Raw genomic sequence first — 17651 nt, forward strand, 5'->3', positions numbered from 1 at the left:
AGACTTGAACATAAGACCCAAAAGCATAAAAATCCTAGAAGAACATAGGAAGTAAGCTCTCAGGTATCAGTCTTGGCAATGATTTTTTGAATTTGACACCAAAAACCAAGACAATGAAAGCAAGCTATACTAAAATGCTGCTGCACAGCAAAGGAAACCATCAGCAAAATGAAAAAGCAGCCTATGGAATGGGAGAAAATATTTGCAAACCATAAGAGGTTAATATCCAAAATATATAAGGAATTCATACAACTCAACAGCAAAGGAGGAAAAAACAAAACAAAACCCTAACAATCTGATTTTTAAAATGTGCAGATAAACTGAATAGGCATTTTTCCAAAGAAGACATACAAATGGCCAACAGGTAAATAAAAAATGCTCAACATCACTCATCACCAGGGAAATGCAAATCTAAACCACAATGAGGTATCACCTCACATCTATCAGAATGCTGGTTATCAAGACGAGCATATCAAGTATTGGCCAGGGTGTGAAGAAAAGAGAACCCTTGTACACTGATGGTGGGAATGTAAACTGGTACAGGCACTATGGAAAACAGTATGGAGCTTCCTCAAAAAATTAAAAACAGAACTACCATATCCTCCAGCAATACCACTTCTAGGTACACATATATTCAAAGACATGAAAACAGGCTATCAAAGAAGTATCTGCACTCCCGTGTTCATTGCACCATTATTCACATTAGCCAAGACAGACACACCTAAGTTTCCATCAATAAATGAATGGATAAAGAAGAAGCAACACACACACACACACACACACAGAGGAATAGTATTCAGCCATGAGAACTCAAGATGGAAATCCTGCCATTTGCAACAATACAAATGGACCGTGAGGGCATTATGCTAAACGAACTAAGTCAGACAGAGAAAGACAAATACTGTATGATCTCGCACACCTAGAATCTAAAAAAAAAAAAACCAAACTCACAGAAACAGAGAAGAGATTGGTGGATGATGGGGGGTAGGGGCAGGATGGAAGAAATGGATGAAGTTAATCAAAAGGTACAAACTTCCAGTTACAAGACAAGTAAGTTCTGGATATGTAATGTACAGCATGGAGACCATACTTAACAACACTGTACGTATATATGAAGGCTGCTAAGGGAATAGATCTTAAAAGTTCCCATCACAAGAGTGGTACCCGAGTGGCTCAGTCAGTCAAACATCTGACTCTTGATTTCAGCTCAGATCATGATCTCAGAGTCTTGAGATCCAGCCCCGTGTTGGGCTCCTCCCTCAGTGGGGAATCTGTTGGAGATTCTCTCTCCCTCTCCCTTTGCCCTTCCAAACCCTATATACATATATACTATATATTAAAAAAATGTGTATCTGTAAAAAAGAATTTATATCACTTAATGGTATTTTATATATATATATATATAAAAGGCCCTAGTTATATATGTATATAAAATGCATATACACACACACACACACACACACACACAAGCACACACACACATAGAATGATGATGACAAGAAGGTGTAAGACAGGCAGTACCTAATATACACAAAACACCACATAGTATAACTCTGGTATATAAACAGTATCACTTTCATTACAGCCAAGGAAACTGAGGTTCTACAAAATTAAATATCTTGTCTTAGGATACACAGATAGGAATTGGCAAGTCTGGGTTTCATCAGATGCCACATACTACATAATGACTAGAAGAAGTTTTTATATTAAGAATGGCTGCCATCAAAAACTAATGTTGTACTATATGCTGGCTAATTGAATAAATTAATTTAAAAAAAGGATGGCTGCCAATGAATGGCAGAGTTGGAAAACTTGTGTTTAGCTTTCTACACATTTCAATTTTTTATATAGTAAATATATATATATATTTTAAAGATTTTATTTATTTGAGAGAGAATGAGAGATAGAGAGCACGAGAGGTAAGAGGGTCAAAGGGAGAAGCAGACCCCCTACTGAGCAGGGAGCCCGATGCAGGACTCGATCCCAGGACTCCAGGATCATGACCTGAGCCGAAGGCAGTCGCTTAACCAACTGAGCCACCCAGGCACCCAGTAAATATATATTTAATTTGGTAATAAAAATGCCACTTTCTTAGAAACTGAGGAGTGAAAGAAAAGACACTCTACCAAAACAGTTCAGAAGAGTAAGACTGTATTTTTTTCAAAAGTACTATCCTCACGATTTATCTATTAAAAGATTCCTATGGGATTTTCCATGTAGACACATAAGAAATAGTTCTCATGTTAAATGTGATGGTAAAAAAATTATTAGCAAACAATAATTAAAATCATTAACTGTAAACTTTACAATGAAGAGAGAAAAATGAATGATAAAAAAATCCAACCTGTTAGTGCTAAGATTAAGTTTGGTATTTTAGTTTTCATTTCTTCAAAATTTTCTGTGATCTGCTTTGAGTGTAAAATATCTTATATACTTAAATGAAAATATAAGTGGGAAAGACTAGAAACCCAGTTATGAAAACAAAGGGCAAAAGACAGAAAGCTCTTACCTTTCACCATAGTGGAATGATTCCCAGAGCAATAGAAGTGGAACTCCTAATATAAAAGTCTTGCAAGCTTTGTTAATGCCAATTTTGCTACTTTATTTATATTTACCTTTGTTCATCTGTTTTAGAGACAGTGTTCTGTATATATTAAGCACAGATGCTTAAGAGCATTGCTGAAGAACAGGCAGATCAGGACTGATTTCTAGCTCTGCCATCCCCTATCTAATATAACTGCAAACACCTCCCTGTGCTATATCTGAAATATAGGAATGATAATAGTAAGTACCATAAAATTAAGTGAGGTATTACATTTAAGTACCTGACACACATTAAGGCTACAATAAAAACTAAATGCTTATTATTATTACTATTCCTCCTATTCCTAAGGTAAAAACCCTTTAAAACAGAAATGTTTTGTCTTCAATAGGAGACAGTCACCCCCTCCAGTTCCAGGCTTCCAGAGGCAACATCAAAGAATGTAGTGTGTGCTAATGGGTATAGATGGAGGGGAAAAAAAGACACTGAGTGACTGAGATCAAACATAAAGAAAGACAAGAGGACACAAAGAGCATCACAAGGACCCACATCAGATTTCCTAACCAAGTATTTCAACAAATACTGAGTACTCTATCAGGCAATGGGGGGACAGAATTGAAAAAAATAGAAAAGGTTGCTATATTCTGAAGAACAAATACCATTAAGTGATATAAATTTTTTCCTGTGAAGCATTAAATTACTTATTAGTATCTGTCTCAGGCATTTTTTTTTATGTGTTGTACTACACTTATTCATATACGTACATCCCTTACTTCCTCCATTACTGAGTAAATAACTTCAGAAGTTATTTATTTTTCATCCATATATTCCTTGGACGATCAGCACCATGTTCAGAACACAGTATGTCAGTAAGTATTATTTGATTGGTGTTAAAGCATTGAGCAAGATGGCTTTTAAATATAAAGAACACGAGTTTTTTTGTTTCTTTGTTTTTAAGATTTTATTTACTTATTTGACAGAGAGAGAGAGAGAAGGAACACAAGCAGGGGGAGTGGGAGAGGGAGAAGCAGGCTTCCCACCCAGCAGGGAGCCAGATGTGGGGCTCGATCCCATCATGACCCAAGCTGAATGCAGATGCTTAACGACTGAGCCACCTAGGCACCCCGAGACACGAGTTTTGATAAGTTTTCTTTTAAACTTTGTTTTTATATCTAGATTTTTCTGAATTTACCTACTATACAATAAAACACCAAACTTTACAACTTAAGATAATTTACTACAAACACAGGAGGTTTAAACCTTTCTAGCTAATAATAAAGGGAATACTTGCTCAGCGAGCCATATTTTCTCACCCATGATTTCCAGTTGGCTTTCTCCATTCCTAAATATGTTGTTCTCGCAATGGGAAAGGAGGTTTTGTTAAAAAAAAAAAAAAATTATTAGAATGACACATGGAATTGAAGAAATAGAAAACTCAACAAAAGCTGGTGACTTCAATACTCCACGCTCAATAAACGATGGAACAACTACACAAAAAATCAACAAGAACGTGGAAAAATCAGCAAGAACACAGAAACCTCTGTCCAAAAACAGGCAACTTTTTTTTTTTTAAAGATTTTATGTATTTATTTGACAGAGAAAGAGAGAGAGTGAGCACAGTGGCAGTGGCAGGCAGAGGGAGAGGGAGAAGCAGGCTCCCCGCTGAGCAGGGAACCCAATGCAGGCTCGATTCCAGGACCCCGGGATCATGACCTGAGCCAAAGGCAGACGTTTAATGACTGAGCCACCCAGGCGCCCCAACAGGTGACTATTTTTTCAACTACATGTGCAACATTCTCCAAGATACACCACATGCTGGGCCAGAAAACAAGACTCAATACATTTAAAAGGACTAAAATCATATAAAGTTTGTTCTCTGACCACAATGGAACCAATTTAGAAATGAAGAAAAGGAAATCTAAGAATTCCACAAATATTTGGAGATCAAAAACATACTTCTCCATAAACCATGGGTCAAAGAAATAGCAAGGGAAATTAGAAAATATTTTGAAGTGAAAGAAAATGAAAACAAAAGATTAAAATTTATGATCTTTGGTTAAAGCGGTGCTTAGAGGACAATTTAGAGCTAAATGCCTATATGTGAAAAGAAAAAATACCTCAAATTAATAACCTAATCTTCCACCTTAACAAAAAAAAGAGCAAACTACAGCCACAGCAAGCAGAAGGGAAGAAATAATAAAGATGAGGACAGAAATTAATGAGAAAAAAAAGACCAAAAAAATAGAGAAAATCAGTGAAAACAAAAGTTGGTTTCCTTGAAAAGATTAATAAAATTAACACACCTTCAGCTAGGATAGGAATCAGCCAACTTATAAAGAGCCAAAGAGAGAAAATATTTTAGGCTCTAAAGGCTATAAGGTCTCTGTCTCAATGACTCAACTCTGCTCCTGAAGCAGGAAAACAGTCACAAAGTATATAAATAAATGGATGTAATCGTGTTCCAATAAAACTGAATTTAAAAAAGCAAGCCTATTTGTCCCATGGGCCACAGCCTACTCATCTTTGATGCATATGGGCCAAAAAGAACTATTAATGAAGTCAAGTCATGAATGAAATCTTCTTTGGAATATGCTACTTTTAGGAGGGGGAAAAAAAGAAAAACCACAGATTACAATAATCAGGAATAAAAGAGGGGGCATAACCAGTGAATTTACAGAAATTAAAAAGATTATAAATGGGGGCACCTAGGTGGCTCAGGCAGTTAAGTGTCTGCCTTTGGCTCAGGTCGTGATCCCTGAGTCCTGAGATTGAGCCCCACATCGGGCTCCCTGCTCAAGGGGAGTCTGCTTCTCCTTCTCCCTCTGCCCCTCCCTGCCGCTTGTGCTTTCTCTTCCTCTCTCTCTCTCTCACTTGCTCTCTCTCAAATAAATAAAATCTTTGAAAAAAATTTTTGAAAAAGATTATAAATGTATGCTATGAACCATTTTATTCCAACAAATAAATGAAATCACTTAAATGTAACTAATTCCTAGAAAGACAAAAATTACCAAAATTGACTCAGGAAGAAATGGAAACTTGGAATAGATCTACAACAAGAAATTGAATCAGCAATTTAAAATATTCTCATTTTATAAAGTCCAGGAAGTTCAAATGACTTCACAGGTGAATTGTATCCAACATTTGGAGAAAAAATAATACCAATCTTTCAGAAACTCTTCCAGAAAACAGAGGAGGGAACACATCCATCTCATTCTATGAGGCAAGTATTATTCTGATATTAAAGCTACACAAATGTATCACAAGAAAACTATAGACTAATATCCCTCATGAATACAGATTCTAAAATTTGTAATAAAATACTAGCAAATCATATCTAGTAGTATATAAAAAGAACTATATACCTTGACCAGGTGGGATGTTTTCCCTAGGAATACCGGAGTTGGTTAACATCTAAAAATCTACCACCTCTCATGTCACCAATCACATTAACAGTTAAGGAGGAAAAACCAAATGATCGTATCAATAGGCACAGAAAAAGTATTAGACAAAATGCCGTATCCATTCATGACTTAAAGGTGGAGAGGACAAAGAAACTAGGACTAGAAGGAAACTTTCTCCATTTGATAAAGGGCATCTTTAAGAATCCCACAGCTAACATCACACTTAATAATGAAAGAGTCGATGTTTTCCCCTAGTATGAGGAAGAAGACAAGGATGTCCACTATTAGCACCTCTATGCAACACTGTACTGAAGGTTCTAGCCCATAAAATCAGGTAAGAAAGACAAAAGGCAGCCAGACTGGGAAGGAAGATGCAAGACTGTCTATTCATCGATGACATGAACGTGTACGTAGAAAAACCTAAGGAATCCACACAGAAAACAAGAACTAATAAAAGAGTTCAGCAAGGTTGGGGCACCTGGGTGGTACAGCTGGTTACGCATCTGACTCCTGGTATCGGCTCAGGTCCTGATCTCAAGGTCATGAGATTGAGCCCTGTGTCAGGCTCCACACTCAATGCAGAGTCTGCTTAAGACTCCGTCTCCCTCCCCCTTTGCCCCTCCCTCACATGCTCTCCCTCTCTCTCTCTAAAATAAATAATTTTTTTTTTTTACAGATTTTATTTATTTATTTGACAGAGAGAGACACAGCAAGAGAGGGAACACAAGCAGGGGGAATGGGAGAGGGAGAAGCAGGCTTCCTGCAGAACAGGGAGCCCAACGCGAGGCTCGATCCCACGGCCTGAGCCGAAGGCAGACGCCTAATGACTGAGCCACCCAGGCGCCCCTAAAATAAATAAATCTTAAAAAAAAAAAAAGGTTCAGCAAGGTAGAAAAATATAAGATCAATATACAAAAATCAATTGTACTTCTATATAAGCAATGAACAATCTGAAAATGAAATTGAGAAAAGAACTGCATTCACATTTAAGCATATGCAATTTTTTTGATATCATAAATGACCTGATGATGAACATCCACGAATACAAACAATACTTTCTGTATTTAAGATTTATGTTTGTATAGATTCCTGAAACTCTCTACTTGCTTTCATGGTGACAGCTACAAAAGTGACAGATTAAGAGAACGATTGTGTTACATACTGAAGTATGACCAAAAATGTACGGTAACTTGGGGGTTCTACCAGTTAACAAAGTTCATTCTAAATAAATTCAAGAGCAGTGAAGGTAACTCACCTGCACAGCATGAGACAAATCTGATACCAGACACTGACGGAGCCTATCATCATTCCCAATTCCTTGAAGGACAAAGTCAGGCACATAAGATGAGCAGTAGCCACCCAACAAGGACCTCCCAAAGTTGGCAATGTTGGGCTGAACAGCACTCACTTCGATTAATTTTGATCTGGAAGAAAGGTCCCAAAAGAAGGCATATCCAATTAGTAATACATATTTTATCAGTAAAAAAATTTTTGGACTCTACTAGTCTGTATTTCTAGTACCATCATTTTCTATAAAATATACTCAGAGTAAAATCATCCTTAAGTAAAAATTGGCCTAAGTGATAAATCAGACCACAAAATACTCCTTCCTATCCTGAAAAGAAGGTGTATGAACAACTATGTAATGACGTGAGTATAAATCTTTCATAAGAGACATCCGGAATGCTGTCCCTTGTGTATGTAATACATTCTTAATACAATCAGTAAATGAAAACCATCATCCAAAACAAAGTAGCTAAATATTAAATACATCACAAACCCAAAGCATGGAATATAACATTTCTCAAATATGAATCTTCTCCTTGTATACCTGACCCACAGTATACATTTCCTGTTTTTCTTTTAGTCTTCACCAAATTTATTCCTAACAGCCATTTCCTACTTTCTCTGTGACTACCTCTCTCTAGTTGCTGGGCTCAGCACAGGTCCATATATATGGGGGCATAATTCACTCCTAAATGACTTGAAAACTCCTAAGCAGAAAGAATCTCCTACATACATATATGCTTTTCTTTAATACCTTCACAGAACGTTTCTGGGGTACCTATGGGGCTCAGCCTTTAATCTTTCCTTAAAACCACACAGCAATAGAAGAGAATCTGTCCAGGACAATGATCTCTTCTTTTATATTAGTTACCACCAACCTTCAGAGACCATCTAAACAGAAGAATGGTACATATTTATATAGGGTCTATTATAGGTTAAAAACTTCCTACTTACCCAGGAAAAGGTATCTCATCTTCTTCTGCCCAATCTTCTTGCTCTCCACCATAGTAACTGCTTACTTGTCTAGTCATATCATGACCTGTATCTTCACTTTCACTGTCCCCAAGGGCACTATCTGAACTTTCATTTCGTGGAATGTCCCATTCAGTTCCTACAGCAATTTTTTTCTCTGAACTCTCTTTATCCCCATGGGGGACAAGAATGGAGAGTGCATCTCTTTGGTCCTGCTGAGGAAAGCAGGTTTTACATGAATCCTGGTGAACTGTTTCTACACATTTACAAAATTCACTGTTCTGTTTGCTATTTTTTGTACACAATCCTTTTGAAAATTCTAACATACAGCAATGTTCTTTACTGTCTGTACTTGTTTTAACTGCAATAATATCATCAATAGTCCTGGTTTCAATTGAATCATCATTAAAATATTCATCAAATAGGCTCATGCTTTCTGGGTCTGAATGATTCCAACAGGGAGGTTCACAGGTTTCTCCAGAAACCATGTTTGGTATATCAGACTCGCCGCATTGGTCCTTAGTTGTTTGTTTAGTTTCTTGATGCTGCTGATCAATAGCCCCTCCTTCTTCCTTCAGTGGTTTGGTGTGGTGCCTGGTAATCTGATCCACCACTGCCTGACTCCTGAGTTCAGTATCTGAGTCAGGGGACATAGAATCTCCAATCAAGAAGGTAACCTTTGTCTGTGATGCTTCACAAGAAAATGCAGCAGTCAAAAGCTTATCTGGAGGTTTTTTTTCCACAACCATTCCTGTGGATCTCAACACTTTGCCTGTGTGATTACCTGAACCCAGCAATTCCTCATTATGCCATGTTTCCTCTGCTGGCTCTAAGCCTGATTTTGACAAGGCACATTTGTCTACTGGAGCAGATCCTGTGCAAACAACGGTCTCTAACTTGGTGTCAAGGCAAGTTCTTAATTTATCTCTGAACTGTTTAACATCAACAGCATTTTCTTCTTGGCAGTCAGAGGGAGAAATCATTTGACACTCATCTGAAATTCCTAGCAGCTCCTTAGAGCTGTTTTGAATATCTTCTCTCTCTTGTTGTGAAACATTCTCTATATTTTGCCCAAGGAGTGGACGACTGCAATATTTACAGCTACAATTAGGAGTCCTTGTTTCTTCTGGGTCTTTAAAGAGCAAACTGCTTTTGTTTCTATGCACTGTGATAAGCACATACTCAGATTCTTCTATTTCACCTTTCTCTAAAGTGGTAGTAATTACTGTGCCTGGCATAACAATGGCTTCATCTTCTCCATTTTCTAAAAGATGGGTTTCTTGAAGTTCAGAGCATCTTATAAAATAAGTAAGAAAATAAAGCAGCCTCTGGACCATGTCTTGTCGTTTGCCAACCACCACAGTCCTCGCTAACCGTACAGGAGAACCAATAGCGCCATACAAGTCCCCTGCAATGGAAGAATCAGTTAATGAACACATCCTCTCCTCACATAGCCAAGCAGGCTATTTCCAATGATCAGATATCTACTCTTATTGTATGAAGGTTAGTTCAGCTTTTACTCTAGTTCTTTAATAGGTGAGTGACTATTCAGGAGGATAGGATGAGATAAATGGTATTTACCAAAGAGAAAGGTGAATAGAGGGGTCTTCTAGTTTCCTCTTTAAGGAGCTCCTATGGTTCTGAAACCTCAACCAAAGAGTTAATTGTGAAAGTCACACCGACCAAGAGTATTCTCTGTGCCAGGCCTCATGCAGAGCACTTCACTGGGGCAGAGAAGTACTACCTAAAGAACTACATGCGAAAGGATTCTATAGCTGCATCTAATGCAGAGGAGAGAAAGCACAGTATCTACTGGGGGGCAAGGAGAAAAGGGAGTAGGGGTAGAACGTGGAGCAGAACTGGAGTAGTCACATCACACACTTAACCTTTCTTGATTAAATCACATCTGTGAACCTTAACTGTTATTGCCCTACCTAGGACCCCAACCTAGTTCCCATGTTTTTAAAAGCCCTTCTATTTCTTAGGGGATTGGGTACTCAGAAAAGACCAGAAAGGACAAGAAGAGTGAGACCTATCCTAAGAGGAAAAGAAGGGGCAACACATTCAGCCATGTGGTTCATTTTCACTTTTGTATCCACACTAGACGCCAACATAAGAAAAGGGCAATGGGAACCTAAGAGTTATCAATGTAATTTCTGTATTTATGCTATACTCAAATTAGATGCAGAAAAAGGTGCCAAAGCACACTTAAAAATAGAGAATACAAAGTCATTAATTTAAATATAATTCAATTTTAGCAAGTTATCTGTATACACACTTTAAAGCCTAACTCCCACACTTTTTAAGGGAACAAATAGGTCTCAGATAAATATATGCTATAGACAGCACTATGACAATTTTTCTCCTCTAATTAATACACTGGCTCTAATGCCATCACATGCCACTGTCCAAAACTACTCCTAAGGTTCTCATGAATTACCAAATAAACTGAACTGCTTTGACATGGCAAGTGAGTCTTTCCTGACCAGTTCCACTTTACTTTTCCAGGTTTATCTTCTTATAGTTACACTTTTTCATCATTATTCGCACTAAGTCCCACTTAAAGAAGACTACTTAAACCGGAACACTGAATCAACTCAGCACTCTTAACACCTAGACCCCTTTCCTCATGCTATGTGCTTGCCCTTTCCTCTGTTTCTCTGCCAGTCCAAAGCTTCCCACCCAAGCATCCTCCCTTGGGCAAAAGTAAGCTTCCTTAACTGAAATTTCACTGAACTTTTCATTTCTTTTATAGTTCCTCTTTGAATTATCATTATTGTCCTCATATTTATTACCTTCAGTAATAAACTGTCCACTTATTTTAAGATTGTATTTATTTGAGAGACAGAGAGCGCACAAGCATGCATGCACAGGGGGGCAGGGCAGAAGGAGAGGGAGAAGCAGACTCCCCACTGAGCAGGGAGCCCAAAGAGGGGCTCTATCCCAGGACCCCGAGATCATGACCTGAGCCAAAGGCAGACACTTAACCTACTGAGCCACCCAGGAGCCCCTAAATTGTCCATTTTTTTTAAAGATTTCATTTATTTGAGAGACAGAATGAGAAGAGAGAGAGAGAGCACGAGAAGCGGGGAAGGTCAGAGGGAGAAGCACACTCCCCCCGAGCAGGGAGCCCGACACAGGACTTGATCCTGGGACTCCAGGATTATGATCTGAGCCGAAGACAGTCGCTTAACTAACTGAGCCACCCAAGCACCCTAAACTGTCCACTTCTTGAGGCTAAGAACTGCATTTCATCTTTATATGCTCCAATGCTCTTTGCATAGGGTCTTATATATATTATGCACTCAATATATGATTACAGAATTGAAAATAAATTTGAAATGTCCAAAAAAATAAAATGCTACTGAATTACTTGATTTGAAAAAAACTAAGTTAATACACAAACAACGGTATACTACCCAGCATAATAAAGGCATTGACTAGTACTTAAACAACATAGGCAAATCTCAAAATAATTATGTTGAATGAAAAAAGTCAGAACAACAAAAAAAAGCATGTACTGTATGATTCCATTTATATCTAGAAAATTCAAACTAATCTATAGTGATAGAAAGCAGACCAGTAGCTGCCTGGGTATGGGGTGAGAGGTGGAAGGTGAACAGGGAGAGTGGGGAGAAACAGGAAGGAGGGATTACAAAAGGGCATGAGGAAACTTTTCGAAGTGATGAGTATGTTTGCCATCTTGATTTTGGTGATGGTTTCAGAGGTGTTTATATTTTGACATAAATATCGATACTTACAAAATTGTATATATATATGTGTTTGCTATGTGTCAATTATTCCTCAATTAAGTAGAAGAAAGTAAAGGAGGGATGGAGGGAGGGAAGAAAGAGAAAGGGAGGGAAGTTACATGAATAAGCTACATGACAACCTGCCTGGCAAGCTCACTCATCAGCACAACCTAAGAGAAGTTTCTATCAAGTCATCAAAATGTTCTCATTGGACTCCTCCCCCACGACCTAATAGTAAGAGAAGGAGTAACAGCAGTCACATTTACCAGACACTGTTCTTAAGCACTTTACAGGTATTCTCTAATTTGTCGTAACCTTATGAAGTATGTACTACATATTATCCCCAAATTATAAACAAAGAGACTGTGACTCACATGTGGTCTGTGTGACTCACATCCTGTACTTTTAAGCACCATGCTACAATACCTTCCTAATGACTGTCAACTCATCAACCATCCCTTCTCTCCTGGGTTACCCATTTATTTAACGGGGCCTCGCAATAAGGGAAACATTTTCCAAAATTACTCAACAAACAAGCAAAAGTGGAAAACAGAAATCTCAATGACTGCTTCTCAGTTAACCAAATTTATTCTAGCTATCATAGATGACTGTGATTCATTCTTTCTAGGCAAAGTACATTAACCTAAAACTCCCTAAAGACCCTGACGTTATGAGTAAATCAGTCATGATCCTGCTTCTCTAGCTCTCACTGCAGTTGTGTATCTAGAAGAAATTGATATTAGACCAAAGATGGAGATGGTTTCGCAGACATGAAAAGGACAAGGAAAGAAAAAGTGCTTTAGAATGGAGGAGATAAAAGAGAACATCTTGTTTCTTAATTTTTGTTTTTGCTATAAAATAACTCCAGACAGCTACACAAAAGTTTAAGTGTTATGCATCATGTAAGAGTTTTCAGACTACATACCTAGTTGTGCCCAAAGTGGGTTATATGGATGAGTTTTTGCCAACATGTCCACACTCTGAGAGGAATGTTTTTCTAAAAATATTTTTATAGGTGGTTGTCCATTTGGCATGACCGTTGGAACCCAGGCAAGATGATTGGTCAGAACTGCAGTGATGAGTGCTGGTAAGAATCTGAAAACAAAACACACCCTATCAGACTCCATTCTGCCTTCATTAAACCTAATGTAAAATGCCGTGACAGAATAAAGCAGAGAGAGTACATACTCTCATGTGGCCAAACAGCATAAAAAAAGGAGAGGAAAGAAGAAAAGACAGGCATGTCACCTGGACAAAAATGAGAATAAAGTTTTTGGATGGGTAGGAGTTAAAAAACAATCCTTAAAATAAAAAATAGTATTCACACAGAGCTGTATCTGATCATAATTACAAAGCAAAAATGCCATTTTACTTGAAAAACTGGTTTCTTTTCAGTGTTTATAATGAATCAACCAACAGGACTATACATTTCCAAATTACTGAATGGGAAAATGAAGGAAAGTATTAAGCAAACTTTGCCTACCATCAAAAAGATGGCTTCTAGGAATTTGATGAATGGTTACAAGCAAACAGTATGATAAAATATCACATTAAATATGTATCACTGGAATCCTGGCACTTCATTTTTTTTTACTTATTTTCTATAGAATGAAACTGTGTAAGTGGATGCAATTCACCAAAAAATGGGAAGCCTCAGAGAGGTCTGTAAGTTGTCAGGAATTTTAATTTAACACATAATTAAAGACCTTTTTACTGTTTTTTATTCATTTCATTCATTTTACTGTTTTCTGTGGCCTTCATCCATATCCTATCTCTTAATTATCTTTTAGAATTGTTTTGGTTATTAATAATAAGAAATAATTCCTAAAAACCCAGTTAATTATTTCACTTTTGTAACTAGATTTGATCACAATCTAAATATCAAGTTATACTAAATAATATCTAAGATATAAAGAGAGACAAAGAGAGAAAGCCATACTGATTTTTGGAAGCATTTTCCATTAGAAAAGTGAACTCCTTCATGAAACGATGGCAAAGCTGGTTCTTTTCTGGAGTCCCCGACATCATTGTAAGCCAGACAGGCTCTCCAATTCGTGGCATTGTATAAAGATTACAAATTGTTGTTCTAAAAAGAGGAAAACACATTATGAAATTCACAGTTCCCAAAATTACATACTCTTAAAAGTTTATGTTACCAGTTTGGGCCTCACAGGTAGATTATTAAAGCTTTCAAGAGGCCACAATGAATCAAGTCATTCCTTCTTTGTCACCAGCATAGTACCACAGGAAATGTTCTACACATGAACTCAAAATATGTTGGTTCTGGGGCTGGCTCTAGCCCCAGTGACTGTGTCCCCTCAGGTAAATTACTTCCCTATTTTAAAGCATCAGTTTCCTACACCTGTAGAATGAGAGCATAGGACTGGATAATTTCTAAAGTCCTTCCTGCTCTACATTTCTAAGGTATATGCCATACTTAAATATAATGCAAATTATCAACAACCTACAAAAGAAAAATATTCTGAATTGGATAATAGCTTATCCATATACCCACTCAAAACGATAGTTTATCAGCATCATTTTGTTGCCATGCTGAAACCCTTTAGTAAAATTCTGAAGGATGATGAGGACACTATATCTGCATACACTATTTTACGACTCTCAACCTCCTGAAGCTTTTCCTTGAATCAGCACAAGAGAGCATTATTGCACAATTGTGATGATGCTTTTCTGGCTGCTGTCTCTTGCATTTAGACAACAGCTAGTCCCATGACTTGCACTTTCTCCTTAAAGCTTCATGGATATCTTTAAGTATCAATCATTTTCCTTCTACGTTAATATCTATTCAGCCAAGTCCTATACGCTCACTAGATTAAGAAACTCCTACAAAGTTGAGGCTTAAGAAACTAGCTGATCTCTTGGAAGATACAGAATGGTGCTGTACTTTCTATTCTCTAGAACAGTACTATATGATAGAACTTTTGGCAAAGATGGGAATGCTCTGTATCTATGATATCCAAGATGGCAGCCACTAACCATATATGGTTACTGAACATGAAATGTGGTCAGTTTGATGAACTGAATTTTAAATTTTATTTAAGCATCCACATGTGGCTAATGGCTACTATATTAGAAAGTACAGCTCTAAAAAGTTCTCTGAGATCTTTACAAGCTCTAATACCTACTTCAGCATAATTCTCTAACACCTAGAATCCAAAAAAAGAAAAGAATTCTCTTGCCTATACAAGTTTTATTGAATCTTGACCCAGTATGAAGATGAGATAATATAATTGATAAAAGTGATAAACACAGGTCACATTATGAGTTCTTGGTAGGGCATAATATCATGGCTGAGAACTTTAAAAGAAATAAATAAATGGAAAGAGTTCAAGGTATTTTATAGAGAAAAATATGATTCAAGTATCAACTAGGAATATGTGAAAATGCTAAATGCTAAAGCCTATTAAGGATGTCCAGATAAGATGGAAAAGCAAACACCAGTGTTTATCTCCTTTCAGTTCTGATGTCTCAAATGACTATCACTTAAGGATTTGAAAACAGATAAAACTACTATAACAAATAAAAATGGAGAGTAATCTTAAAATTCTAATTACAGATTTAATAAAATTGTGCAACCCAAAACATAAGAGAGGAATGTTAAGTGAAGGGAGATGAACATATTGGTTTATAGTGCTCAAAGAAGGGGATGTGTACATAAAGGAGCTAATCTGCTCCACTGACACAAGAAGAGGCTCAGGACTCACAAGTTTCTAGTAAAGCTGAGGGCAGGAGTTATATAGGACTATAAACTGGTAGATTAATTCAAGGTCTGTAAATGGTTGGTGACCTCTTTCTATAACCTTTTTTCCCAAAGAATGACTACAGACAGAATAACAGACGTAGCAACTGAGTAATCCAGAGAAGTAACATTGCCCAAACCCTTCCTGATATTTGAATCTTTCACAGTATATAAACATATACAGTAAATCTTGTGGCATTAAAATATCATGGGAAGAAGGGACCACAATTAGGAGAAAAAAATGTGTTAAATATACCCCTTCAGGAAGTGATAATGAAAACAGGTTGAGAAACACCGCCCTAAAGTGAAGTTCTCCAGTTTGTACCTAATTATGCGCAGAACTCCCAACCCATATTTTAGTACCTTGCTCTTAACTATGGACAGGCAACCACAATATTGATACAAAGGGAAAGCCTCCAAGGACAGAGGGACACAAACAGAAAAACGGAAACACACACACACTTACAGAAAAGGACTCCAGAGAAAACAGTAAATAATACATTCAGAAAAAGGGAAACATGAAAGAGATATAAAAGATCAGTCAAGGAATGCCAATTACTAACAAAAAAAATTCAAGAGAGGGAAGACAGAGGAAAATAGATAAAATAGAAAATTTACCAGAACTGGAAGACAAGCCACTGCCAGAGCTATAGTGAAGCTAAATGACCAATGGGCAGGTATAAAGTCATGGCAGGAAATAAGTATGCTCCAAAATTGATAAATCAAGAAATAGCTGCATTAAGTATACTGCTTAATAATGTGGAGGTAAATAACAAAAGAAATAGGTAAGAGTTAAAAACAATGTTCTTGGGAAGTAAGAATGGGATACTAGAAGAGACAGGCTAGAGTTCATTTCTTTTTCATTATTAGATTTCTGGGCATGTTTAGTTTGTTTCTTAACCATGTAAATATACTTTCTGATTACAAGAAACACTGTATACATGAATGAATGAAATGATCGATTCGTTTTCCATGAGTTTCTTAAGCATATTTGTGACTACTACAAGTCCATGTGTCATAGGTCAGAGCCAGTTCACTAACATTAGTATAGTGGTCCACTGAGGACATTAGCTTTAGAATTTGGTGTTTAAGGCTATGTACTCTGACCTCAGAGTGTATCAAATGCAAAGAAGGCAAAGAAATTAATTCTGCAATAGTGCTTCTCATTATATACAACTCTATGTTGTCATCAGCAATCTAGAACTAATAGGGCTTTCTTCTCCCCTAATGATTATACCCTAATTTTCAGTGGTAAGCAAGAATTTTTAGTCATCTGACCCTTTATTTTTCCTGACTGACCCTAAAGAATAAAAGACTCCTTTAGTTGGAAGGGAACTGTGGACGTGATTTAGTTTTCTTTGATATGCACAAAGTCTGAGTGAGAATCCAAGAACCGCATCTTTGCCAGATGGCTCCTAACTAAACATGCTTCCTGTTTCTCTAGGTTTCATGGCTTCTGCATGCATGTGAATCATTTCCTTCCTCTTCTCAACTACCCCCAAATCATTAATCATCTGGTCTCAGATAATCACATACTTTAAAAATTATATAATTGCTAATTTTTAATAACTTAATTTTAAAATTAAGTATGATGGATTCTCATTATTTGCAGTGATGTTCTATAAAGCTGATGCAAACAATGAATTAGTGAACAATGAATCACTGTTCCTAGGGAGAATACATGGTTAGGTTCCTGTGAATCTCTCATCAACATTTTTGTCAGCCCTTCAATACATAACCTTGTTTTATGTGGGTTTCTGTTTAAAGACACCTTATTTAATATACTACTGATTCATTAACACTGAATTCACAGCCAATAGCACTATGACTCATGCCTGAGTGAGCTTACATGTATTTTCTCTACAAGGCATAGCATAGCTTTCTTGCACTTTGGAACATTAGATAGCATTTCAGCAATACACTTGGGGTGATTTTTA

At 37.0% G+C, this 17651-nt stretch overlaps 1 protein-coding gene and 1 long non-coding RNA gene across 4 annotated transcripts in view; one reads left to right on the forward strand and one right to left on the reverse strand.

Annotated features, from left to right (window-relative positions):
* The window catches only part of LOC114209423 (uncharacterized), a 58407-nt gene that overhangs the window by 19871 nt on the left and 20885 nt on the right, over positions 1–17651 (forward strand). For both annotated transcript variants that reach the window (XR_003609350.2, XR_003609349.2), the window contains exon 2: positions 12970–13041. This is a non-coding gene — a long non-coding RNA (uncharacterized LOC114209423). The remainder of the gene's footprint in view (positions 1–12969; positions 13042–17651) is intronic.
* Positions 1–17651, reverse strand: part of FNIP1 (folliculin interacting protein 1) — a 154349-nt gene that overhangs the window by 13971 nt on the left and 122727 nt on the right. For both annotated transcript variants that reach the window (XM_028103458.1, XM_028103460.2), the window contains 4 exons: positions 13894–14040; positions 12880–13049; positions 8185–9610; positions 7199–7367 (listed from right to left, as the gene is read on the reverse strand). In XM_028103458.1, coding sequence (XP_027959259.1) covers positions 7199–7367; positions 8185–9610; positions 12880–13049; positions 13894–14040 — 1912 coding nt within the window. The remainder of the gene's footprint in view (positions 1–7198; positions 7368–8184; positions 9611–12879; positions 13050–13893; positions 14041–17651) is intronic.

Source organism: Eumetopias jubatus, unplaced genomic scaffold (genome assembly GCF_037043125.1).
Source record: "Eumetopias jubatus isolate StellerSeaLion01/CBP00866 unplaced genomic scaffold, mEumJub1_p1.0 scaffold_5, whole genome shotgun sequence".
Taxonomy (NCBI): Eukaryota; Metazoa; Chordata; class Mammalia; order Carnivora; family Otariidae; genus Eumetopias; species Eumetopias jubatus.